We start from the raw sequence: 27,493 nt of genomic DNA on the forward strand, positions 1-27,493 counted from the left end.
TCCTGGTAATTCTAAAGCAAGTGCCGGGGTCTCTATTTCCATCTTTTCTGAAAATGCCCAGTCGTTAACCAGGACTTATTTTAACTGAAGCATGAAGAAGCACTAAGATACACAGCAGGATGCACTACTAGGTAAAGATGACCTGTGACATAAACTAGCAGCTTTAGTGCCGATCTTTACTCTTTACCCTCATTTTGGAAATGAACATGTTACTGTTCCCATCTTTTAAAGATCAGTCTTTTTACAGAGAAACGACTATATAAAGAAATTTTTACATTATAATATATGAAGAGGTTTAATTATCTATCCAATTTAGTATTCAAGTCTACAGGAAAAAAAAATCAATGACAACTGCTTTATTATTAAAAGTTACTGAATTCCATGAAGCACACAATGTAATTTATATTCAACTAACAAAAGTTTGATACATGTATTTAAAAATATATAATATATAGGTTTTTATCTATCTTTTAACACATATTCTATTTAAAAAGCCATAGCTTTACATATTTTACAACTTGGGTTTATAAAATATATACATCCATCCTATTCAAACTTTCAAGCACAAGCTTCCATTTTTATTAATAAAATGTACAATCTGTATTTCTGAATATTGAGAGGAAAATGGTACGAACTAAAAACAACAAATCCATTTTGACTTACACATGCACTTAATTCTTGGCTACTAGATAATTTAATAATCTATTCAAATAATTAGTTTGCATTTATGTGAACAATCTGTGATTATTATGAGGAGAACTGCATTTTTATGGTGCCTGACACAATCTACCGAATTCCTTACCAATCTTGCTTCAGGCTTTATAACCAGAGAGGTAGGATTATTTCATCTTCCCATGTACCAGGAAACCTAAGTGATGTTACAATGAACAAGCCAAAGCCCAGCATGTTTGAAACCATACTCCTGCCTATGAGAAAACAGCTTAGAAGTACTGTAGGAACAAAATTTCCTCAAAAACCTGACAATATAGGTGCCAAGAATCAGAACAAAAACTGTTTTCCCTTTTCCCAGTCAACTGCACTCCACTTGTAAAGATGGAGTTCATTAGGTATTCTGGCATTCCTTCCAATATTCAAAATGACTTCAGATACTAATATTTTTATCAACAAAAAATGTTTCATAAAAAATATACTCCTGTAATCACTCTAAAGGCTCATCCTCAAATATAAGTTCCAATATTAACATTTTCAAATTAAAATCACAGTCAATACCATGGAACCAGAACTTTAACTTGAGGGAGACAGATGTAGTTGGAAGGACACGTTTCAATTCTATGGGCCTCTAATGACAATGATAAATGAGTGCACAGTTTATGCTCAGAAAGCAAAAGTCTTCCACAAATAATTATTTTTCAAAGAGATTCAAATCTCAGGGAGATCTGGAAACTTAAATGAAAATATACTTTTACCAAAACAAGTGATTTAATTCAACTGGACAATAATTAGGCTTTATGAGAGTCACCACCCAAAAGTAAACAAAATTCCTTCAATATTGGTATTTAAGAACTAAATTATAGGTAACAGCTCATTTATCAAGAAACTGTTCAACAAATTTAGCCATCCTCTGATAAACTGAAATTACAGTTATCAGAAATTCTGTGTACTTCATTTGTAGAAAGAAGTCTTTATTTAAAAAACAATTCTGATGAGAGGTAGAAATTGTAATAATCTTCCTTCTCTGGATTTCCTAACCTCAAGAAAAGCAAAGGAAAAGTGAAAAAGGGAAAAGGAAAGGGGAAAGGAAGGAAGAAAGAAAAGGAGGAAGAAAAAACTTAGAAATTAGAAACTGCTAAAAACTGACACACTATACACTATACTATCTGTGAGGAGACAGGAAAAAAAGTAAAAAACAAACAAACAAAAAACCCCGACTACTAAGAGGACTAGGGCCAGTTGGTGCAGATTAAAAGACACCTACTTCTCAGAGCTTAATCATGCAATGGTATCAGCCAAACACAGAACACTACAGCAGCTGACTTTGATCATAATGAATTCTCAGAAGAGAAACACATGGTTAAGCCTCAGTTCTTTATAAAAACCAACTTATATGCACAATTATAAGCATTCAGCTAGAATATGTTCAAAAAACTAAATAAAAGTGAGATTGAGAAATATAAGCAACAGTAGCCATAAAGCCTTAGAACTAGTGACACTGGATTCTTTATTTAAAAAAAAAGTTAACACATAGTACCTCCTCTTTTCTTCTATTTTTAGGAAGAAGCTTTAACAAGTTTTAAGTATGTCAATTCTCAAAAACAATAGGCTTTAGAAAAAGTAAGACCTGATCACCAGAAACAAGTAATATGTGGTTACATACCATTTTCATATCACTACTCACTTCGATTATTTGTCAATTCATCTTTGATGCAATCTGGGAACAACCAAGCAGTCACTAGATACCTGTTTTAAAATCTGAAAAAATTATTACCCACTGCAGGAATCTAATGATATATATATATATATATCATATATTTAAAATTTCAGAAGGGAGTAATAAACTATTCTAGTTACTTTATACGAAATATTTATACACCTAGTTAATAAGGATTGAGATCTCTGTCCAGGTGAACTGTATAGAAAAACTATTTTTAGCATTCCTCCCACAGGGATTAAAAAAAAGCTTTATTTCCCTGCTAGCTAAAAGGAAGAATTTACACATTACAAGTAAAGTCCTTTAGAGGTGAATATTAAGTTCCTTAAGAGCACATCCATAAAATTTACCTTTAAAAATTTACGTTAAAAAACTGAAAACCATTTCTCTTTAAAATCTATAGTATTAATACCTACTTGACGTAAGTTTTTTTTTTTTTTTTTTTGAATGGGCACCAAGTTCCTGATCTAAGCATGCAAAATAAAGAACTGAATGTATCGCCTTCTTAACAGAATTTGGCAAACCAGAAGAATGGCCTTAAAATAAATAAATAAATAAATAAAAAACAAGAAAGTACACATTGCCTGTAAATGAAAGTATAATTCTGCAGGCCCACGCAGCAGACAGTGTCCACAGAGGGAAGCAGGGAAGAGGGAAATAGCATGTTCCTACGTACATTTTTCTTGGCATCCTGGTTGCCCTTCAACAACATATCAGAGATATTCATTTTACTATTACAAAGCCCTCTCCAAAGCAATGCCTCAGGGTAAACGTTTTATGTCTTCAACACTGAAACTCACATTTACAATTAACTTGTTAAATCTAAGTGCAAAGGACTATTCAATCATTCCTAAGTTCAAGGGAGAAATGAATAAGGTGTTATCTGATTGCAAATTATGAATGGTTGGTGTTTCTGTATTTTAGGATATTTTATCACAATTTTTTCTCTATAAACTGTAAAATGCACTGAAATTATTTGGTTTTCCTTTACTTTCCTCTGCTTCATTTCAATTTTTATGGTGTCTCTATGTAGAGAGAGGTATGTTAAAATACTGCTATTCATATTTAAAAACTCAACTGAGGCTATACGTGACCTATTATCAATAGTATAGCACTGTTAATGTTTGACTTAGTATACTGATTCCTTTGGTGAATGAATGTCACAGGTCATTTTTTAATAAAAGGATTTTAGTTAAGAGGACCAGCAGAATGAAATCTCCCCACCCCAACCCACAAAATGATCAAGTCTATCAGTAGTTTAGAGCAGTTATGTAAAATATGAAAAATACATAATTTACAGCTGCAATTTTCATATTAAAAAGCAGTTAAAAACTAAGAGTAGTTCAAAGCATCCCAGAAAACATTTTCTATCTTGGATAAAACAGGCCAACAAGTAAGACTGATAGAGACTACTGTGAGAACTTATGTATGCCTAGTCAATATAGAACAAAAATGTTTGTAATTTTAAAAAGCGGTAATTGCTAACTAGCAGTATAAACAGTGTCCACAATTTGGTGGCTGGCTATAGTTTTAATTTTTTTTCAAGTTACTTCTAAAGCAGACATATTTTTGAAGTCTACCCACCCCTGAGTTCAGCAATTATACTTTAGAGTGTAAAATTATATGCCCTTAATTAACAACATGTACAAAGCTACAAAATGTCTTCTATACATAGATTAAAAACAAATTTTAAAATATTCTTTGCCAATTATTGATTGGATGATTTTGCTGGGATACATTATTTCAAACCTTTCAGCCAACTGGCTTTTATTTTAAGCCCAAATCAATTAATAAATTCATTGTAGGATATGTCAAAAAGAGTGCAACAATAGGCATTAGTAAAAAGAACATTGTAGTAGAAACAGATTTTGCATATGTGAAAAGGTAATTTATAAAATACATTAATCACTTTTTTAAAAAGAGAACCTAGTTGTATCAATAACTTACAGGGTACTGAGAATTGGACCTTTCAACAATTTTCTTCTATAGAAAAATTTTATCTAGCTGTAAGCCAAGTCTTTTAAACAAGAAAACAAATCTCTCCATGAATAACTGTATGGTTGTGTGAGACAAATAAGCAAACATACCATTCTATAGTACACCTTTGCCTAAGTTTTAAAATAAAAAATGTCCACACTCTTTTGTTAAAACATTAAGCCTCTGTCAAAAATGTATTTCTTATTTTAGGGTACAGGATTAAAGGACAAGATGATACTTACAAGTAAAGAAAATTTACAAGAAAAAACGGACAGAAGTTTTTCAATTAAAGTATTTGTAACATTCAAACTTGACTTAAAACATAACAAAAGAAACAAAATTGCAAACAATAATGTTTATGGATTTTCCAAACATAAATAAATGAAATAGTGTTTAGGCAGTAGGGCTCATGCTGATGGCTAGCACGAAATAACAACGCGTACTCTACTTGGAAAAATCATTAATGTACAAACAAGCCCAAATTACGGACTGCAGCAGTTTAATCACCACTGCCATTTTACTTCCAAAATAAAGCCTTGATTAAACCACTCATACCCTATATTACTCATACCTTTACTTCAAAGATTGAGGAACTATATACAATGAATGAATTTATTTTCACCATAGGGATAACATATTGTACCTCTCTGCCAATGTTACTTGAAAACCTTCCATGTCAAAAACAATTTGACAGCAGATATAAACAATTCAATAAATATGCAATGATCTTTCATTACAGTCCTTTAAAGATGCATGTTAATTCATGCTGTTAACCTTAGGATCACAGTGCATAGAATCCAAATAGAAATGAGTTGGGGTGACTTTCAAAGTAATGTTGGATCCCTCACTTTATTTATAATCCCACTAGAACCATTAAGTTCATTTCATAGGCCCTATCATGCATTAATCACTGGGTGGCAGGAGTTAATGAAAATTTTTCCTGTTATGACATCCATTGCCGGCAATGAATGTCCCCAAACCGCCAAGGAAGTCATTGTTATTGCACAATACATGAGGACCTGGAACTTTTCCGAAAGCTTAAAAAAATAAAAATAAAAAATGGAATTATATTTGACATTTCCTGACACCTGCATTAATACTGTATGACTAATAAAAGCATGTCAGTTGCCTGGACTGAACCAGCGATCAACATGCGCCCAGAATGCACACGAGTAAAAATGCAGTAAAAGGAAGTAGTCTTCATTGCCTATAGGTCACTTCCAGTCAAAGGTTAAAGTTCAAAGACTGAATGATCAAAGTGCTCATTTTCTCAGTAGGACTATCTTCTGCTAGGAGGATGATAATAGTGGCATCAACAGGTATCATCTTAAAGAAAAGGAGAAAAAAATTATTAAAAAAAGTCAAGCATGTGTTAGCAAAATCTGTAAGTTAGTCTAACATAAAAATAATTTCAAGTAGCACGAACAACAAGGTTTACATGTCTGACTTGCCTCCCCCAATCCCTGCAAATAAAAAGTCCAATTTGTGTTCAATTATATAGTGACAAACAAATCAAGTCCTATTCTTTCAGGGAAATGGTAGTTCATACAAATCCTAAAATGATGTATTATTAGTATGTTAGTTTTATTTAAAAGTAAATTAATATATGTTAGCACATTTTCAGGTTTATCAGTCTTAAAAGAATTCTTTTATGGGAAACAATTTAAAATGGTAATGAGATAGGAAGTAAACCCCTGAGCCACAGTGTCATGCTATTTAACACAGAACAATCCAAGTCATGCCTTTAGTCTTTTGAAGGAAATAACTGCACAAATGAGGTACAACCTCCAAATCCATCAAATTGTTATTAATGTCTATTTAGAAAATGTTCTTTAGCAAGTACAGATCATATGCAAAGGTCATTAAAATAATCCTACCGAATTATTTAGCAACACCTTCTGGTAGCCTCAACACATTTTGTAACATGGAGTATAATCTTCTGTGTTCATGACTTATTTTACAAAACTTATTTCACAAAGCATACCTTAAAGATTTATTTTGAAGACTGGTTATTCTTCAGAAAGAAGTTAGACTAGTGGCACCAACTCAAGAGCTGTTAAAGTTCTTTAAAATTCTAAAAAACTGGCCAAGATATTTTATAAGCCATCCTATGCTGGGATCAATATATTGCTAATAACATTCCCACTCATAAAGACTCGATGAGAGCGAAAAACCAGTAAACTAATTTCTATGCTGGGCAAACTAGTGGAATATTCTGTGATCCTGCACCTTAAGGGTAATGTAAAAGATGAAATAGCCTATAGCCTAGATTGTTAAATTAAATCATATTTAAATCATTAGAATCCTTTAAATAAATAAATAATCTTTAAGAAAGCAAGTGAATAGTTTATAGCCTCTAAGTGTCACATGAAACTGTTTCTTAAATTATTGTGGAAATGGGAAAAAGAGGGTACATTATTAGTCATGGACGTAGAACAAACTTAGGAATATAAGTAAGTTCCTTAAAGTATCACTTCTTTAGTACTATATTTCTTAACACTAAAGTCCTTGAAATTAATATCAAAACTAATCACACCTAAATCTCTAAGCTAAGAGGTGGCACTAAACTCCACCTAATATGTCAAACTACTCAGGATAATAAACTTTAGTGTGTCACATGGCAATGTATACACTAGGTGACAGATAAAATTCAACTCAAACATAAAGTTACCCAGGAATAAGCTTTTATCTCCAAAAATGTCATATTTGACAGGTGGTACCATAAATGTATCTTTATCAGGTTATTCATTATGGAAATTTCCAGGACAGTGGGCTGTTGTAGAATGTGCTACAATATCCAAAATGATTGAGATATCCATGTGAAGCTATTCTCCCTATCAATTCTCACTTTGGGTCAGATGTTAAAAGAAATTAGTACAATACTACCTGCCTAGAATATTGTATCCTTGAAGAAATAATCTTACAAAGTAAGTTATGAAGATGGAGTTCAATTAAACATTACAAATGCACGATGGCTATATGTACTCAAGAGTCTATGAGCACACAGGTAAGCATGGAGAGAGGTATGAGCCAAAGCCATGGCCACCTTTTTCTCAAAAAAGGCCATCAGTAAGAAGCAAAAATCTCATCTGTTAGCAGAAGGAACAGTTTCCTGGCTAGATGAAAGGATTATTAGATATCAGAACTGGCTTACCAAAAAAAGTTGTTACAGTAAATCCATCTTGGATCAAGACAAAAATAGGTTTACAAAAGGTCCTGAAAGAACTCAATGTATTTAACCTCCTGGCTAAAGTATTTGTGGCAAGATGATGGCCTGGAAAAAAACAATCTATTAACCATTTAAACTTTTTCTGAAACTGCAGAAGCCCCTACTAAAATTATACCCTCAAACAGAATATAGAAATTACCAGTGCCAAAGAGGTGGCACCTACCATGGCTAACTTCACTGGGTTCTGGGAAAAGTGAATGAGAGAGAACTATACTAGAAGAAGGTCATTTAGTTTTCCCCAGAGTATAAGAACCATCACATTTTGTTGGAAACCATCTCCCTGGATATTCCCAGGGACAGAAGACTAGAAGAAAAGGAACACAGTATAAGGTCAGTAGGTATCAAGTGGAATGCTACCTACAAGAAAAACAAAAATCAATCTTTACGGTTAGATTTGTCTCTCAAACGTTTAAGGAATTAAAAGTTTTCCTTTGATGAACAGATTCAAGAAAGACTTCAGCACAGATGACAGAATTGTTATAAAGGGCAAAAGACTGTTAACCTGAATATAAAAGTCAGGACTCAAGAATTTAGAGAACGGTTTTATAACCATAAAAGGTAGTACAAATAAAAAGGCTCACTACTAACTGAGATAAGGAGAAAAGGAGTTTGTTAATACTAGTCTGAAATAATTTTATGTTCCTATCCCCTTATAATCCCACAGGGAATGTCTCTGCTAATGTTACAGAATGTAGTCTGTAATTTTGCAGAAGATATTTCTTTACTCCTCCCCAAATTGCAAACTCATCACTTTTTTGAATATACATCTAAATACATAAGAATTTATTTCCTATAAGCCTACTTTTCTGGAGCCAATACTCAAGAGCAGCCTTAAGCTACTGTTTTTCAATTCTCTATCACCTTAAGAAAAATGCTTCAGGAACCACAGTGCTGTACTCCCATCTGTGGAAAGCAGTAATTTATAAAACTAAGTTATAAATGTTTCATATTTACAGAAAACACATGGATATTATTAATGCACTCTAGTTGGCTATGTTATTGAAATAGTTTTATAATCCCAAAGATTTTTAAAAAGTCTTTTTCAAGAACAATTATGTCTGCTTTATAATAGATCTCTGAGGCTCAGTCATTCATTCACTTGTACACTGAACCGGATACAGATCTGTTTTTTAAGGAAGATTCTAGCTCTAAACCACAGGTAAACCCCGCAGCCCACTCAGTGTGCTGAGATAAATTGTCCAAATATCTATTTTGGTTAGTTCCCTTTAGTTTTTGAACCCTATTCTCTCAACTCGATTGTTTTTTCAAAGCACATGGAACCCTGCTTTAATTGGCAACACAGAATATTTGCATCCCAATGCAGTTATGACCTTACTCAACTTCAAGTAAGCAACAATAAAGTATTTATGTTCACATATTAACATTAATGACTTTTACAATACACACCTAGGCCTTTTGGTATAGCCTATTGCTTTGGGCTACAAACCAGTAGGGCATGTTACAGTATTGAACACTGTAAGGCAACTGTAACATAAGGGTAGTATCTAAACATAGAAAAGGTATACAGTAAAAATATGGTACTAAAGATTATAATCTTATGGGAACACTGTTGACTGAAACACTGTTATGTGGCACAAAACTGTCTAAGATATAATATATACAAAGATGAAACAGTAGGGTACCAGCAACTGGCCTAATTTTTAAGGTATATTAATGATGTGGAAGACCACAAATTTAAGCTGAGAGAGAGGCTTCCCTCCCCCCCCCCCCCCCCCCCCCCGCCCCAAGAACCCAACACTGGTAGTATCTGGCAGCTCAAATCTGGTGTGTCAGCTGAAACCTCTTTTTCTAAAACCAAGAGATAAACTAAATTTTCCTTAATAGTGCCTGTTTTTCCTTAACAGTGCCTGCATCTTGCATCCATAAGCTCCCTTTGAAGTACACATATATCACCAATCTAAACTCAAAACCTCTCCTGCCTCTTTGATTACACTTGACAAACACTCTGACCCACGTTGATCCAAGGATGTTGGTTAGCACCACGTGGCAGGACTGTGGAGCTCAATAACCCAAGGCCTGCAATTCTGTATGGTTTCCAGAAACTGCAATGTTAAGTGTTTCAGGGAGTTTACCCAATTCCAAGCAAGTCTTTTGTTCAGTCTCTGACCTTTTTGTTTAGCTTTGCAGGTCACACCTTGCAATCCTTTCAGAATTAGATGATGCTAAGAAATAAAAAGACCATATTTCTTGGTAACTTGGTGTTACAAAGGGAGTATGACCAATGAAGATCTTTTGGAACTAAAGCAGCTAAGCAGAGAAACAACAACTGCAAAACTCTAAAACCTCACATGTTCTGCTTTACAAGTGAGTGTGATTACCTTTTAGATAAGACTTTTGAAATTCAACTACAATGCCAACGTGGGCTATTTTTCCATTGCCTATAACTGTTACTCTGAAATGTATAAATAAGACAATGTATGCTACATAGTTAAGGATGAAGAAAAAGTTCAAAGAAGATTTTCTGCACGTACCCACCCACTTTTATGGCAGAGCAGTTGCTCTGTCACCTCAAGTAGACACTAACATTACCCTTCCTTGATTTCATATCAGGCTCACTTGTGGAGCAAAACTGTTTATTTATGGGAGAATGTGGGTAGAGAATAATTTAATCATGCAGAGTTCAAGCAGGAGCAGAGAACATTTTGAGGTAAGAATGGTCACTGTGGGTTAATGAACTGAGGAAGTTTTAAATATAATTATCTGTAAATAAAAAAACATCTGGCCCTGGCTGGTGTGGCTCAGTGGATTTGAGTGCTGACCAATGAACTAAAAGGTTGCCAGTTTGATTCCCAGTTAGGGCGCATGCCTGAGTTGCTGACCAAGTCCCTGGTGTGGGGTGTGCAAGAGGCAGCCAATCGATTTACCTCTTGCACATCGATGTTTCTCTCCCTCTCTTTTTCGCTCCCTTCCACTCTCTCTAAAAAGAAATAAAATCTAAAAAAAGGGAAAAAAATAAAAGGAAAAAATTTTTTAAAAAGTTCTGTACCTGGGGCCAGGATACCATCCCAGGACTGAAACTGGACTAGGATACTCATGATTTACTTCAATTAGAATCCAGTGTCTTTAAAAACTGGCTAATTTGTATTTCGGGGGAGGGAGAGGAAGAAGGCATACTTTTAATCTGTTTATTGGGAAAATTAATTCTTACATAAACCCTAGACTATTTTATATTTAGTAAAAGGTAAATTTTGTTTGAAAAGCCTCTTTTCTTGGCACTTTTTGGCTAACTTAGAGATGATCCATCCTCAAACTATTAATAGACTTTTTTGGTTTAATTATAAAAGTATGGATTTCTCAGTAATAGATAGAAACTATTAACTATCAAAATAACTTCTACCACTCAGTGTATTATATTTTAAAGAATTGAGTTTTATATTTCTAGTATCACTATGGCTTTTCTCCATTTCTTATTCAAAAAGGCAGGCAATAGGAAGTTCTGGAAGTTATCTTAGATAAAGGACTTCTAAGTCCTTTCAACTATATAAGGCAGCCCTAGAGAGCTTAAAAGATGATTGTCTTTTTTTTCAATCCTTGCCTAAGGATAAATTTATTGATTTTAGAGAGAAACGAGAGGGGGAGGCAGGGACAGAGAGAGAGAGAGAAAGATCAATGTGAACAAGAAACATGGATCAGTTGCCTCCTGTGCTATCCCAACTGAGGATCGAACCTGCAACGTTTTGGTGCACGGGACAATGATCCAACCAACTGAGCCACCAGCCAGAGTGAAAGATGATGTTCTTTTTGAAATTTCCCTACGAGGGAGTAAGGAAGGTAAACATAGAAATATACCATCTAACACTGGGAGGGAATACAATGGTAGAGAGAGTTATACTTTGAAAACAGATATATTTTTAAAATTCATCAATCTAATACAATTTCCTCTCAAATTTTAAAACTTAGTTAAAAACATTACAAAAGACAATGGAATTCTTCTATTATTAGTGAGGTTGAGTCTGAAGTGACCACTATCTTAGAAGCTTGGACACTTTAAAGACACAGAAGAAAGTGGCAGCACAGTGTTTGGTCCTAAAAGGCAAGAGGATGTAAAAGAATGAGAAGCCAGCCGTAGAAACTGAAGGGCTGTTTAATTAAAGTAGGGTCTCGTTAAAGTTTTAGTGGGACTTCAGTGCTCAGAAAGAATTCCTTAAATCTGATTATCAGCGTATCTTATTTGAAAAGGCCTACAAAAGAGTAATTGTATTTCAATGTCTATTCTTGCATCGGTATGTTTTGGTGTCTGATAGATTAACTCTCCATTATCTTTTAGTTCAAAATTCAAGCTGATTTTTTTTAAAACCTTTAAAACACCCACCTCATCATTCCACTGGATTTTTACTGACTTACATTAAACCTTTAATTTGTAAAGAATATACATTTTTAAAAATAATACTGGTTTATCACCAAAGGTTTTTTTTTTTTTTTTAAATAGCTCTTAAAAGCTCTGTATTTCTTCTTCTAGGTCATCTGCATTTCTCATTAACATTATCCCAAATATGCATATTTTGGTAGTTCTCAGGAATAGCTTTCTTCTTTCACTGTGTTTACTAACTTGTAACTACTGGAATAGTGCTATTCTATTGTGTTGACTCCAGTCATCTTTTATCTCAACACCTAGAGAACTCCTATAATTTAAAAAAGTTTTAATTGACTCAAATTAACTAAGATAACAGGTTTCCCACTAGAAAGAAAGGTAAGGGGGAAAGGCTCCATTCCTATTAATTTGTTTTGTCAGTTTTAATTTCTTATTTTTAGAGCTGTTTTAAAAGGTGTAGGAATATAAACTTTTTGTTTTCAATTTTAAACATCTCTTTGGTGATACAGTAAGGTCAGTTTAGAAAAGATGATAGCAGCTTTCAATTGTTAAAGTTACCATCACCCTACCAACAAACAACAACAGAAATTTAAAATTATCTAGAGTACTGTTTACATAAACTACAATCAGCAGAACCTCAATTTTTTGAGGAATAACCATTAGAATAGGAAGAGCTTTCTTTAATGGGTCATCTCTAACAACATGGTTCCCCCTCCCAAAGAACAGTATCAAAACTAAATGAGGACATAAGGCATAAAAACTTCTATTTTAAACAACAGGATTCCCAATAACAAGCTCTAATTAGATCTAAAGATTATTATTAAGGACTTCTTTTTTGTAATAAAATGGTAGAGTTTCAAAATGTTAAAGCAAGTTTAGGTTTTACTTGTATGATGATTATGGTTTTATATGCCCCATTAAGAAGCTAGTAACTTACCCATAAAATGTCTTAAAGTATTTTAAAGAATTTTTTCCATATTACGAAAATTTAACATCAATTATATTCCCTTCTTTTTCTCAAGCAAACAGATATATAATCTTTCAAGCTAAAATGCTAAAAGTTATTATTCTAAAATAAAACTGCTTACCATGATACCACCATTTTGTTTTCTTTGGATTCTTGTTACATGTTCGAACATAAAAAGAATTATCTGGTGGTCGTCTCTGAAACCAAAAAAAGTTTAAGTAGATAAGAAGTTGTAAAACAGAAAAACATAAGGGAGAGATAGTTTTAATAAAAGCTTTAGCAAAACTATTATAACATGAATAAAAAAACAATATAAATGCTCATAGCATAACTGAAAGAAATTCTAGGGAATGTAGACTCTTGACACCGAAATTGTTTTTAAAAAATAGGGGCAGGGTAGTTTGGGTTAGGTTCCAATGGGATTACTGGAGAATAACTATCAACCAAAAGTAGCAGCATTAGGCTATAAAAAAATTTGGTTTCATTTATCTTATCTCACTAGAAATAATTTAATAATTTTGTGAGCTAATTAAAACAAGAAAGTCTACCTAACTAGATGTGTCTGAGAAACTAATGCAACTCCACAAAGGACTATTGTTTTTCTTAAGATGCTATCAGCAAGGACAGACCAAAGGATTAAGTTTCCAAACAATGTAAGTGAAAAAGAAGAAAAGATATATGGGCATTTCTGCTGCATGAAAGTCCTGACTAGCATCACATTACAAACACATGGCAGCTCTGTAAGGGAGCTACATCAGAAACAGCGATGCCAACACACTGAAGATAGATTATAGAATTTTTTCTGAAAGTGACTGTACATTTATTAGACACAAGAAATATGTGACACTACAAAGATCTGGAAACATATCAATCTGTACTGAAGCCACTGAGGGCAGGTTTGTAAATAATATGATAGGTCCAACTAAAAAGCAGTGAGAGCAGAACTACCTAGATAGCAGCAGGAAGGAAAAACAGGCAGTCTACTCGGCACATCTAACACTCACTTCCATAACTATGGGGCTCTTAGTTTAGCCTCATATCGCCCCTCTGAGTTAATATTAATTTAACAAAAGGGAAGAGTAGAGCATAAGATGTTCAACAATTATCCCAAGGTTACCCTGTTGATAATGTTTGAGGAAATTCCTGAAAAATTAGTATTATGAAATAGGATACCCGGCTACTTCAAAAAATAGATGATCTGCTGTTGTTTATCCTGCAAAGTCATAAGCAGTGTTCATGTGAAATAAATTGCTATTATGGTGGCAAAGAATTTCATAAACTCTTTTATGTGTGTATTTATTAGAATCCAATTAAAAAATTATAGAAAGAAAAACACCACTTATATGCTTAAGTCAAGAATATAAACAAACTTGTAAGTAATCAAGGAGATAGGGTTTTTAGAAAAAATAAACTATATAATAAGATGGATTACCAAAATTGTTTTAGAAATGGACTTACAGGCTGGGAATTTGGACTATCTATATTTTAAGGGAACTGAGAATAAAGGGTGGATTATTAAAAAGTTTAAAACCCCTGGTCTCAATATCAGAAATTAGCTTTCATCTATTGAAATGTACTGACATAATATATTTAAATGCCTTCAGTTTAGGGAACCATTCTTGACTATGAAAAGGGAAACTGGAATAAAAGAATTATGACTAAATCAAAGTTCTCAAATACCTATAGTAAAAATTAAAATTTATATTAAAAAAAGAGTCTACTAGTAAAGTGAAACTCATACAAACATGTCTACCATAGAATAAAATTTTGGTGAGAATTTAAAAGACTCGTTAAAGTTTATTTGAAGCTAGATCCCCTCAATGGCAAAAAAATTTCCTGTTTGTCTTTGTATCCTAGGACTTGGCACAGTAAAAATAACATATAGTTAAGTACTAAAGAAATGTTTCCTGGACTTTATATTTCAGAGAACTAATGCTGCCAGAATTCTGACTTCCAGATAATTTATATTATATAATATAGTTTATCAATAATTTAAATGGTATTAGTCATACTAAGTATGCAAGAAATAATAACTAGAACGTGAGGGAAATGGTAAAAGCATAGAAAAGAATGAAGGAGGTAAAAAAGATAGTCATTTTCTAGCTTTTAAAAGTAAGTCATTGTATTTAAATGTAAACAAAGGTTAATCATCAGGGCTATGCAAGAGCTATGTGCAGACTTCATATTCATCTCCTAACCTTTCCTATTCATTTCTGTTACTGCCTCACTTTTCTATAGACATTAAACATTAGCAGGGACACAGAAGCCCTTGTCACTGCAAACTGCTCTGCTCTCCACTCAAAAGTTTAAAACTGGTATGTGGGGGGAGGGGGGAGGGGGAGGAGAAAACATGGAAGCAATAAATAAGACTTGTTTCCAAATTCCTTGGAGTTAAGAAAAACTCAAGTGTAGCCTTAAAATGCAGCTTAGAAAAGCCAACAGCAAAGAGGAAAGGGAAGTTAAAAAGGGAGACTTACATTAGATAATATGTACCCCATTTCATCCCTTCTAAGATGTATATTTTTTTCCTGAACATTTTAATGTCCCTGAAGGGAGATACCCGTCTTTTTCACTTTTATTTTTTAAAAGTATTTTATTGTTTATGCCATTACAGTTGTCCCAATTTTTCCCTTTGCCCCTTCTCCACCCAGCCTGCCCCTACTCCCATACGAAACATGTCTTTTAACTAATGGTGTGTCACAAGTTTAACTGTCAGAGTTAATTTCCTTTCTTACATGGTATATAAAATTGCATATTAAGGGCTCTTAATGTTATACTTTGAAAAAATACAATTTAACCTATTACTTCCCATGACTAGTTAAACAAAAACCATTCCCCCCCCTTTTTAAACCTAACATCAAGAAACCTTTCATGGAACTAACATTCCAAGAAACTTACTTTGCAAACAGTGGTTTAAAGTGTTTGAGTCTAGACAACCTACCATTTATAAATAAAGTACTATCTTAAAAGTTCTCTAAATACTAATTTAATAAAAATGACAGTTCAATTTGGGGAACACAGGGGACAAAAAACCCTTCTAAAACAAATAACCTCTCAGCTCTCTAATCTCAAAGATAAGTTAGTTCCTTCTTTTAAAAAGAATACAGAAGGAAACCCTCATGGAAAAGTGAGGCTTTAAAAAATGTAGAACTACATGAACATTGTACTATACTACACCCTGAAGCAGTAATGACAAGAGGACCAGGAATGCAGAGGATTTAGGTACTTTTAAAAGGATATTCTAAATTTTACTCATGTGATTCTTCTTCTTGGTCTTTTTTCCCCTCTTGATCAGACAAAGAATCTGTGGATTTGTAAAGGAGAATAAGAGGAAAAGTCCTAAAATTTCTATTGGTAATCTAGTCTTCCTTCTTCAACCTAATCATTATGATAGCAAAGCTCAGGTTCCTGGGAAATGCCCTGAAAGACAGTGACAGGGTGAGAGTCAGCAGACAGGAAAGGGGAGAGGAAAAGGGAGAAACCTATGATTCTTGGTTTCTGGGACTTTCCACTGTGAAATCTAGAAACAAGAATTTCTTAAGACACTTTTATCCTGTGCAGTAAAAGTCAGATCATTTAAGAACATCTGCAGAAATTTCCTGTTTAAGAAATAAATTAATGACTTCTATTTGGAGTGAAAAATTATCAAAATAATTTCTCAATCTATTACTAAATATGGTATTTCCTATATAATAAAAAGCATTGTGTCCTTCCTTTAAATAAAATGTACATTAAAATAGTTCTCTACCTAAACTGAAAGAAGAGATATTACCTGGAATAATTCTGAAAAGTCCTACCTTTTCTTTGCAGCTGGAAAGCATGCTAATAATGCTAAGACAAACTGATTGGACTGAGAGCGCTGGGGACCAGTCTTCTGTTAGAATGGATAAACAGATATGACCATTGCTATAAACATGAGGATGAACGGGAATATTTTCACCAGTAAACATGACCTAAGAAAGAATAAAATTCCATTAACACTCAAATATTCTGTATTACCAAAAAAAATAAAATATTCTCCATACAACTTAGTACTTTTAAAACCAAATACAAAGCAAACATAATCAGTGCCAGGAACAAGATAAACAACTGTTTGTTTATTCTCATCAACTTATTAAGTACAGGTTTCACTGTACGGATGTGCATGTAGTAGGGAAAAAATCCAAATCATCTATTTTATATTTCAGCTATTTTTCACAAATCCTTTAAAATTTTTTCCAAATTACCATGCATTTTTAGACCAGTGAAAAAAAACTCTCCATTTAATTAAAATGGTTTTTCAAATTCTATTCATTGCTCTCTATAGAAATCAAATACAATAAAATTCTAAACAGAAAGTACTCCATTTTGAGACAACGTGAGTTACAGTTGGTAGGAACACCCCTTCCACCTGTAATGACTTTATTGCTCCAGGTGCTACATGTAAAAGGAAATGATTGCTATGTATCCCACCTCTAAACTCACACATCCATTATGATGGGCACGAATTACTAATCAGCAAATAACTGTATGCCTAGACCAAAAAAAAGGGGTGGGGGGAGAGGTTGAATGAGTTTCAATTACTTGCTGTTATCTCTGTCTTTTCCTTTACTCAATTCTTCTAACAGTTTTTCCTTCCTTCATCTTGTTTCAGCACCATTTTAAAAGGTAATGAATCTATTATTTCCTTCCTTTGCCCTAATAATTCAACAAATATCCAAGTAGTAGTGTTTCTTATACATATGTACCTATGCATCTGAATAGGTAGGAGAGTGAATTCATGTATCCTAAGGAATCTGTAAGCATTACCCAAAGTAGGTCATAGAAAGTATAAGTCTTATTTAAGAATATTTATATATTATTTCATAATAAATTATTTATTTTGATATAAAAATTAATTTACTGATCTTCAACTGAATTTTATATTGTGGTATGAGGTATTATTTTTATTCTGTTGTTTAGTATTAATTCCTAATTCCTGACCTTGCCTTTAAAAAAATTACCTGAAGATCTGTATAGACATACAAATTCAAGGACCCCACTTTCGATTCTGAATCTGAAAGTACAGTGGGATTTTTATAAAACTCATCAAATATAAATTGGTAGTTCCCCAACGAGACTTAACAGTGTATTTTTCAATCCTGCAAAATGCCTCACACTTGAATATAGCAGAATCTTAGTAGAAAAAAAACTTTACCTTAAGTTAAAACAGAAATTGATGAAATATATATTGCTTAAGACATCCCTTTCCCCCTCTGGATAACAGAAAAGAGAGCCAAGTGAAGTAACTGTGGCCAGAGTACAGTATGCCATAGTTTAATATGGGACATGTTATGGAAAATGACCATAACCTAGGCCTTTGCTTTTATTTTTAAATAGCTACCTACATAGCTAATTTTATTACAATTTTACAAGTATCTACCTTTTAACAAACCATTCTTTTATACAAGTAGGAGTTCTCTAATATTTCAAATGCACTAACATATGGGACTCACTTTCCTCACTAAAGGTAATATAAGACAGCAAAAGGATTTTTTTCTCAAAGGAATGACTTCACATACATATTTTTTTCTTTTAAATTCTGGCCATCCACCCTCTATTCACACTAAAGAGAGCTGAAATAAAGCTAAAAAATAAAAAAATAAAGTCTCAAAATAAAGAGATATCTAATTACTTTCCTGGCCCTATTGCAGAAAACCCCTTTAAAGACTTTGGCACAGCTGTGTCAGAAGCATGTCACTTATCTCAACATTGTTGAGATAAGGAAACAATGTTGAGATATCTATCTATTGTTGATAGATATCTCAACAATATCTATCAGTGCTAATGCCTTTTTCATCACTTTTTTAAAAAATACTTGAAAAAAAATTGATTTTAGAGAAAGAAAGGAGAGGGAGAGAGAGTGGGAAGGAGGGGGAGGGGGGGGAGAGGGAGAACAATGAACATCAAACATCAATGTGTTGCATTCACTGGTTGACTCTTGCATGTGTCCTGACCAAGATCGAATCTGCAACCTTAGCTTATCAGGACAATGCTCTATCCAACTAAGCTACCCAGCCAGGGCCTTTTTTATCACTTTTTGCTAAAAGAAGTACTGCTCTGCAAAAGGAAATGACTGCTTAAATGTTCTTGCAGTTCCACATTTTGAGTTTATCCACAATTATTAAATTAAAATCTATTTATTATAAAAATAAACTATAGTCTATGATCATATGCATTTAACATTCCTATAATGTGTTGCAGATGTTTACAGTGGATGTTAACAAATTTCACAAAATATGCTTCTGCTTTGGGGTACTCATTTTGCCAGAAAATGTCATTTGACCTGTAGGATATATTTATTAAGAACACAAGCAATGCCCAAGAGCTTACTCCCGTTATAACCACAATTATTTTTTAAAGAATATTTCTTTTTCAGTAACATCTCTTTTTTAAGAATTCAAGTAAACAGTGCTCTTTAACAAAAAATGAAGAACTGCCAAATTATCTTCTTTGGTAAAAAAGAATCAATGTATCAGCAACCATCAAGGAAAATACAGACGGCCAAATACAATGGTTACCCTGGCATGCTCCGACCAGCCAATTCACAGAGCAGAAGGAAAGCAGTATTCCTGGAGAAATATGATGATCAAACTAAATCACTTGGCCTGGGAGCCAAGAAGAATGGACAAACCAAAAGGAAATCTGGAGAAGGGAAAGAAAAGGGACAAGCAACAGTAGACACCTACAGCAGAAGCAGCACATAGTCTATAAGCAGAGAGCCAGAAGTCAACAGAACAGCTTTGAAGTCTGAGGGGACTGAAATAAAAAATCAGATCTCAATAACCTTATTTAAAGAAAAGGGGGGGGGAAGGCAGCGGGGGGAGCAGAGGGCTTTTTAACATGCTACACGCAGGGTAAATGCAGCCAATCTGAAACTTTTAGCAACCACAAAGAAAGGGAAATGAATTAGTTGTACACAGTATAGGTAACTCCTTGGGTCTAACCTGCCAGATACAGAATTTTAGAAGTTTGTCTAAACATGGAAAGGCTGAGTTTACATGCCAAAGATGATGAATTCCTGAAATAAAAGAAAAAACTTTTCAACAGTTTATTCATGTAAAAAAGGCTGGTAAGTAGTTTCCACAGACTGTTTTAATGTAAACTTTCCTATCCTGGCCTCTGCGTGTGATGAGGAGAGCAACCAAGGCTGAATTTCTTCAAGATCACCCTCTTCATCATCCTTACTTATTTAATCTGCAGAACAAGCCAAAGGAGGAAATGTACATTTCAGTTATTTTAATGCAGCCACGCAAGTTCTCAAAACTTAAGAGATGATTAAGTTATTTTCAGAGTTCAAAAACTTTCTATTCGGAGTCCCAAGTAGCTGATAAAACTATCTAAAACAAATCTGACAAGACAACTGAATACAATGAATTGGAAACCAAAGGGAATAAATAAGAATAATTTATTTTTAATAAATTAATTTTAAATTTTTTAAATAAATTATTTTTAAAATAATTTATTCAGATACATATAGATTAAATAGTTAGCAAATGGAGACTGTGCACTAAACCAAACGACTGAAGTGGAATCACAGATGTTTTAGAACAAGCTATTTGATGGAAATAAAAGTTACAATTTTAGAAAAGGATCTCAGCTCTAATGCATATGAACAACACCTGAAGTTCTGAGTCTGCATTAGAAACAGTCCTCAGATGTATCTAAATTTCCAAACATCTCCCTATCAGCCTGGCTCATTTTCAAGAGCAGGTGATATCTAAGAAAGAACTATGCTCAGGATCCATATAATTTTAAGTACGCATATTCTACATACAACCTGAAATTTTTTCTTCCTTTTTAAAAAGATTTTATTTATTCATTTTTAGAGAGAGTAGAGGAAGGGAAAAAGAGAAGGAGAGAACTGTTGATGTGTTTGCCTCTCCAATGCCCCTAACTGGGGACCCAGCCCGCAAACCAGGCATGCGCCCTGACTTGGAATTGAACCGGCAACCCTTTGGTTTGTAGGCTGGCACTCAATCCCCTGAGCTACAACAGCCAGGGCACAGCTTGAAATTTTAAGCAAGCTAATCTCTGGGTAACTTTTAGGTACTGCATGTACTGTCATAAAACTACTAAAATCTAAACTGAAAGCCACCAATAGTGACAAAATACAAGGAGTTTAGATAACTCTTCCCCAATATGAAATTAATGGTACTCATATATAAAATTTCCAAAAATCAAGCTCAACTTCCCAATAATGACCACAAGAAGGGATTACTACTGTGTTCAGACTAGTGCTCTAGAAGTAATTATAAAGTCAGGCACCTGATTTGGTGTCAGGCTACTTTAAAACACAGCATATACAGAATGAATAGTATAAGACAGGCTATAATTATAAAAGCCAATTGATAACATAAATACCAAGAATTCTCCAGGGACAATATGAGAGAATGGTGTTTTTCTGATGAAAATTATAAGCAGATCACAATACTTAATGTGTAACTATAAAACTGAACATATGAGCAAAGCGTTTACTGCATAAACTAAATTAAGTATCTAATTATGAATAATATGTGATATAGGTAGTCTAGTATAAATGGTGAATCTTTGACAAAAGTGACTGGGGATTAGATTTTTAACAGTTTTCAATTCAATTCTTTCCTTTTGGTCATCTAGTATGCATCAGCAGCACCAGTCTTTCATAACTGCCATGACCACATAGCTATATATGTACTGCAAAGACAAAATTTCTGGACACAATGAAATTACACTTGCGCTCTCATTCTGTTATGCCCTGTGTTGTTCTAGCTTCCCATCTTCTCCTGTATCTTCCCTCCACTCTACCTCCAAGGCTTTAATGAATAGGATTAACTGTCCACTTTCACATGTCCTAGGTGCTAGGCAATTTAAGGCAATAAAAATTGTTATTAAACTTTGGAAAGCTTAACCACCATAACACGAAAGAGCAGGGTGAATCAGACCACAAATGAAAGGATGAAGACACTATGAAAACAGGTTTTAGATCTCTGCAGTGAGGGAGTTTTGAGCAACAGAACAAAAAGGTCTATATTAAGGGGGAATGTACAGGAGGGGGAATATGGGCGAGGGGCAAATGATTACTCTTTTTTAAAAGTTCCTAAAACTTAATCACAGCAGCGTATTTTTAGCTCTGCTCTTAGCATCAATATGGTTTCAAAATTAAAAATTAAATACACAGCATCCTCTTCCTCCTAAAAACATATTTCCCTTCCTATTTCTAAAATGCCTAAAATTTCTTCAACAAAAATTATTTGAAAGCTTAACAAGTATAAGTGGAACAGTTACAAGACAATGTAGAGTTGTTTCAGATTTGTTTCTTTCCAGGTAGGATGTTCTGACAGAGGAAGGGAGTCTACGATAGTGGATATTTGCAGGAAGGAAAAACTATGATGTGAAGAAAGAGGTAAAAAGGAAAAGAAAAACAGTAAGATGCTAAGCTTGAAGACTATATAGTTTTGATGTAGACTGACTGTACCTCCTAATTCCTTTGAGATGAATTTCCAACTCCTTCACATTACCGTTTTGACAGGTTCTCAGATACGATCTCACTTTCATCTCCTGTTGTAGCGCTCCAGGATCTACACACAAAACTATGACAATATATGCTCACAAATCTCAGAAACAGCCATGTCCTCTCACGCTTTGTCCCACTTCTGACATCAGGAAATCCTGTTCACTTAGTGTTTAAAATGGATATAGAATATGGTGCCTTCCAAGACCTCCACTGCTATCCTTCCTGGATTTCTCAATAGTTCATCTGGTTTCCCTGTCAGTCAATCTGCCCCCAACAGTCACTGTGCCACACAACAGCCAGCTTTTATCTTTTAATTTCAAGTAGGATCTTATCATTCCTCTGCTGAAAATCTTCAAATGTTTCCCATTTCATTCAGAGTAAAATTCAAAATTATCACCAATGGGCTATAAATGCCCTATACAACCTGTGATGAATCCTCCAGGCCAAATTACCTCTGACGTACACCACCCCCTCTAGTTTATAGACCACTCTGGGGGTCACTCCAGGAACACCAGATGCAGGGCCTTTGCAGTTTGTATTCACCTGCTCTTCCTCTCTCATCTTTCACAGGGCTCACTCACTTCTTTCAGATCTCTTTCCAATGTCACCTTTTCAGTGAAATCTTCCCTAACCAGTCTCTCCAAAGCTACAATACCCTCACCCTCATTCTTCTTTTCTACTTTTTCCCATTTTCCATACTGTATGTATTTTACTTACTGTTTATTGCCTGTCTCTTTCTACAAGAATGCAAACTACACAAAAGCAGGCTTTTTTTTTTGCAATTTTGTTCACCCCTGGATCACTAATACCTAGGTGCAGGGTCTACCCTATGCGATGTGCTCAATGAACACTTACAAAATGAATGAATAAATGTCTACCTATCCAAATACTACACAGATTACAAGGCAGGACCGACGCTTTTATTTTTGAGAAAGAGAGAGAGAGAGATCAATTTGTTGTTCCAATTATTTATGCATTCACTGGTTGATTCTCGTAGGTGTCCTGACTGGGGATCAAACCCGCAATCTCAATGTATGGGGACAACGCTCTAACCAACTGAGCTACCCGGCCAGGGTGGAAGGACCAAAGCTTTTTAATTTCTGTACTTTCTCCAATCTCTAAAGTACACAGAAGATTACTGGCACACAATTCATGCTCAATACATGTTAAATTAACCAACCATTTACCTGATTCCTAACACAGAAAAGCAGTATGTGAGTATATAAAAATATTTTATTTTCTGTACGGCTGACCATCAGTGTACATTAGTAGAAACCAGTAATGAAAAAGTGTCTCATCTTGGCTCCCGTATTAACTGAAAGATGTTTTCTTTTGTTGTTATTGCTTCTTTTAGAGCAAATGACTGAGTGAAACACTGTATTTTACATAGGTATAGCTTTTTCACAATGAAGTGAAATAATGTGAGTAATTAATTATAACTAGTAGGGGGAAAAATATAGCAAACTATAAAGTTTGTATATGGTCTTACAAATCTCACAGATACAAAAATAATAATTTCACAATGAGATGAATGTATTCTAGGGACGTTTTCCCAAATTCTACTTTTGTAAACAGTGGTAAGTTTAGTATTGCACAGGAGAATGAAAGACTATCTAACCAGTGCCAGTGCTGCCACGTCTCATCAAATACTGCTCCAGCATGGTTCCAAACACTGCCCCAGAGCAATGGCCCTCTGGAAAGTTTGTTAGTGTGAAATTCTTGAAATCTACATGCATATCAAGCGTTTATATTTAGACCCATTATAATTAAATTAGAACCACACAGATGATATGATTAAAAAATAATTTAAAAATATTACTGACTCAGAGTAGCTCTGTCATGTCTTTAACCATGGATATTAAAGTATCCAAATTCTATGACATGGGAGAGACTACAGAATTAACTGATATTAAAAAAGGAATTTTCAGTCCAAAAGATTGGGAACAAGTGCCCTAGAGCTTTCAAAGGTATCATTCTACATATGATCTTTGTCTCCCAGAGATAACATTGCTGAATGGATAAAGAGGCATTTTTCCCATGCTCGTACTCACTCCTAATTGGCAGTATAAAAGGGAAGTAACAAGGGTCTGAGTTGTGACTGTTTTACTAGCTAGCTTTTAAACCATCAACAAGAGACTTCACTTATGTAAGTTTCAATTTCTTCACTTACAAAATGAGGATGAACCCAACTCCTCCTCACCTCTTCATTAAGAGCTGTTACAAGATAAAAGCAAGATGGATGTTCCATTATAAAGTATGATATAAACATTACTATATAGTAGAATGCATGGAAGCAATGTGTGACTGAAATGATTAAATTCTGACTTGACCATGAAGGGACCTAAATCCTAAGCTAAAGAGCTTTCAGACCTGACAGGAAATAATGAACCATTAGAGGATTTAGTGAGGAAGGTGTGGGATGGTGGTTCTATGTGTACATGTAAAAACCAATGAGGTAATTTGTGACTTCCAAGAAATCTGATGGCACTGTGAAAGGATGGCTAGGGGTAAAAAGAACTAAGCTATTCTGTAATAGTCCAAAAGAAAGATAAAAACTTGGACTAGGGCACTGACAGTAAGATAAGAATAAAATGACTGCAAAAGGATCCGAAAGACTGCATTCAAGAGAGAGAACAAGGGAAAATTCTTAACACCAGCAGAGAGGTGGACAGTAACACAAGAAAACAAATTTCCCTTTATTTTGTAATTGAAAAAGATAGAGTTTAGATGTATTTAATTTGAGACATCTGGAGTTATTCAAGTCGAGTTGTCCAAGAAGGGTGTGAAATTAAACCTCAGAAAGAAGAGGTTGTACACAGAGCTGTAGATCTGGGAGTCAGCTCCTTAAGACGGTTGCAGAAGTTAGACAAGAGAGAGAAGAATGAGAAGAGTAAAGGAGAGCTGAATAAAGAACTTGGAGAACTCCAAAATCAGGAGAGTGGGCATTTATTACAAATACCCATACTTACTGAACTATTAAAGATGAAATACAAATGATGCTTAATTTGGAGACTTGATTTAGATATAAATACTAAGGATCAGAGAACCTTTTGACTTAGTTTCATGTTTAGAAAAAATAGTATTTTCCTCTGATGAAACATGTGTGAGCTCCCACAGTAAGCCTCCAACATCTCCCTAGTCAAACGCTTCCAAGTTGGTTAGTTGTATTTTTCCTTCGTATAATTGAGATCCTGTTGCCTTTAAACATTAACAGTCATAAAGGATGCTAATAAGTCAAAAGGCAACAACAGAAAGTGAAGATCATCTTCTGGAGAGAAGGAAGACATTTACTTTTGCTTTTGATTATGTGTAATTCTACTAAACTATGGTATATTCTATTTAAAGTGGCGATGAGATATGATTTTCTTTAAAAATAGCTTACTGTAGCATCCAACAAGTTTAGTTTTGGGTATTTAGGAAATTTCATCATCCAGAACACCTCATTACCTAGCAACACTAGACAGAGTTGGCATTAAGTCTTACCATTTTGCCACTAACAAGTAACTCATTTACCTTTACCAAGCCAGAAATCCAGAAGTCATCCTAGAGCTTCCCATTCTCTAACCTCCAATGATTGATCATTCACTACAGTTAAACAGCTCTCAAAAATGTTCCTCCACTACCATTTTCCCTTGTCCAAGTATTAAGTCATTAACTAAACTGACAGTGCTTCAAATTATAATAATCAGATTTGGGGCTCATGTCTAGATGTTTAACAGCTTGTAATATATTCTGCCCTTGCAGTACTAAAAAGTTGCAAAGAGAGCATGTCAATGCAAAATCAAAGAAGTGCTCCTTTGAAAAAAGCACTCACCTCTTTACAATGTCGTTCTATCATCTTATTTAGGAACAAGTGCCTAGTTATTCCAGAATGCTAAATTCTTCTACAACCCATGAGCTTGAGTTAGATTTCCACCCCCCTTTTGGCTAACATCTGTGGATAAGAAAGTCTTAAGTTCTTGGAAATACAAAAGCAGCAAAGCCCTCATCTCAATAATGTATTGATAAAATGTTCATAAGATCCTGATTATATTACAGTAAGATAAATTTATTTACATAATTATAATGAACTTATTTTACAAAGTTTTACTTAGTCAAAATCACTAATTGAGCATTTTGCTATAATCTAAAAATACAATGAAATTTTAAAAAGCAAGGCAGTTACCTGAGGAGAGTCAAAAGGATATCGACTACTAAACTTAAATAGAAGTTGAAATTTTTCCCCTTCATATAAGGTACCTGGTGCACCTTCCATGTCTACAATCCACCTAGAATAGAAACAACAACAACAACAACCAATTAAAAACTTCAGATAAAGGAAATTGGGGTGAGAAGGAGAAAAGGGAACACCAAGAACTTTCTCTGTGCCAGGCAATGGGATAGGTGTCATTCATGTGTAACAGCACACTTCCTCCTCCCAACAATCATAAAAGAAGGCATTCACACACCTGGCCATATTCCCTTCTCTGCCACTCAGGGGTTAAATAACCAGATCAAGGTCAGACAGCTAGCAAAGGACAGAGCCAAATTTTAACCCACATCTGAAAAAAACAAAATAAATAATGAAAAACAAAACAAACAAAAAAACCCCAAAATAAAAACCCAACTCAGGGAGGTGACACGAGAGCCTGTGCTCTTCATACTTAATTTATACTACCTTATTTTTTAAGACTATCTCTACAATGGCTAAAAAGATTTTATAAATAACATCAATCTAATCAACTGCCGTTCTAGCATCAATTATTGTAGAAGCAATGGGGGAAGTAGGTATTAGCAATGACTACAGAGAATTGCAGCAATCAGACTGACTTTCTCATCAGTATACTAAAGAAGTCTAGGAAAAAGAAAGCTAAGCTGATATCAGTCCACTTATTCTGATGGGTATTCAAACATTTATATGACACTTCCTTTGTCTCCCATTATATTTCAATTGTCTAATAAAACCCTGAATACATTTCTATGGTATCTGTGCAAGCTTACTCTGTTTCCATACATAAAAATCATGAATATAAAATTGAGATATAATTAGGAACTCATTCTTACAACTTTGGTCTGCTTTGCTTCCAAATGCTGACCAATCATCT

At 34.2% G+C, this 27,493-nt stretch overlaps 1 protein-coding gene across 2 annotated transcripts in view; it reads right to left on the minus strand.

Moving 5' to 3' along the window:
• Positions 1 to 326: 326 nt before the first annotated feature.
• The window catches only part of UBE2W (ubiquitin conjugating enzyme E2 W), a 53,077-nt gene continuing 25,910 nt past the window's right edge, over positions 327 to 27,493 (minus strand). For both annotated transcript variants that reach the window (XM_024578233.2, XM_071222256.1), the window contains exons 3-6: positions 26,575 to 26,677; positions 16,693 to 16,848; positions 13,017 to 13,092; positions 327 to 5,692 (exon numbers count right to left, since the gene is read on the minus strand). In XM_024578233.2, the coding sequence (XP_024434001.2) occupies positions 5,679 to 5,692; positions 13,017 to 13,092; positions 16,693 to 16,848; positions 26,575 to 26,677 (349 nt within the window). In that variant the 3' untranslated portion in view covers positions 327 to 5,678. The remainder of the gene's footprint in view (positions 5,693 to 13,016; positions 13,093 to 16,692; positions 16,849 to 26,574; positions 26,678 to 27,493) is intronic.

Source organism: Desmodus rotundus, chromosome 8 (assembly GCF_022682495.2).
Source record: "Desmodus rotundus isolate HL8 chromosome 8, HLdesRot8A.1, whole genome shotgun sequence".
NCBI classification, from domain to species: Eukaryota; Metazoa; Chordata; class Mammalia; order Chiroptera; family Phyllostomidae; genus Desmodus; species Desmodus rotundus.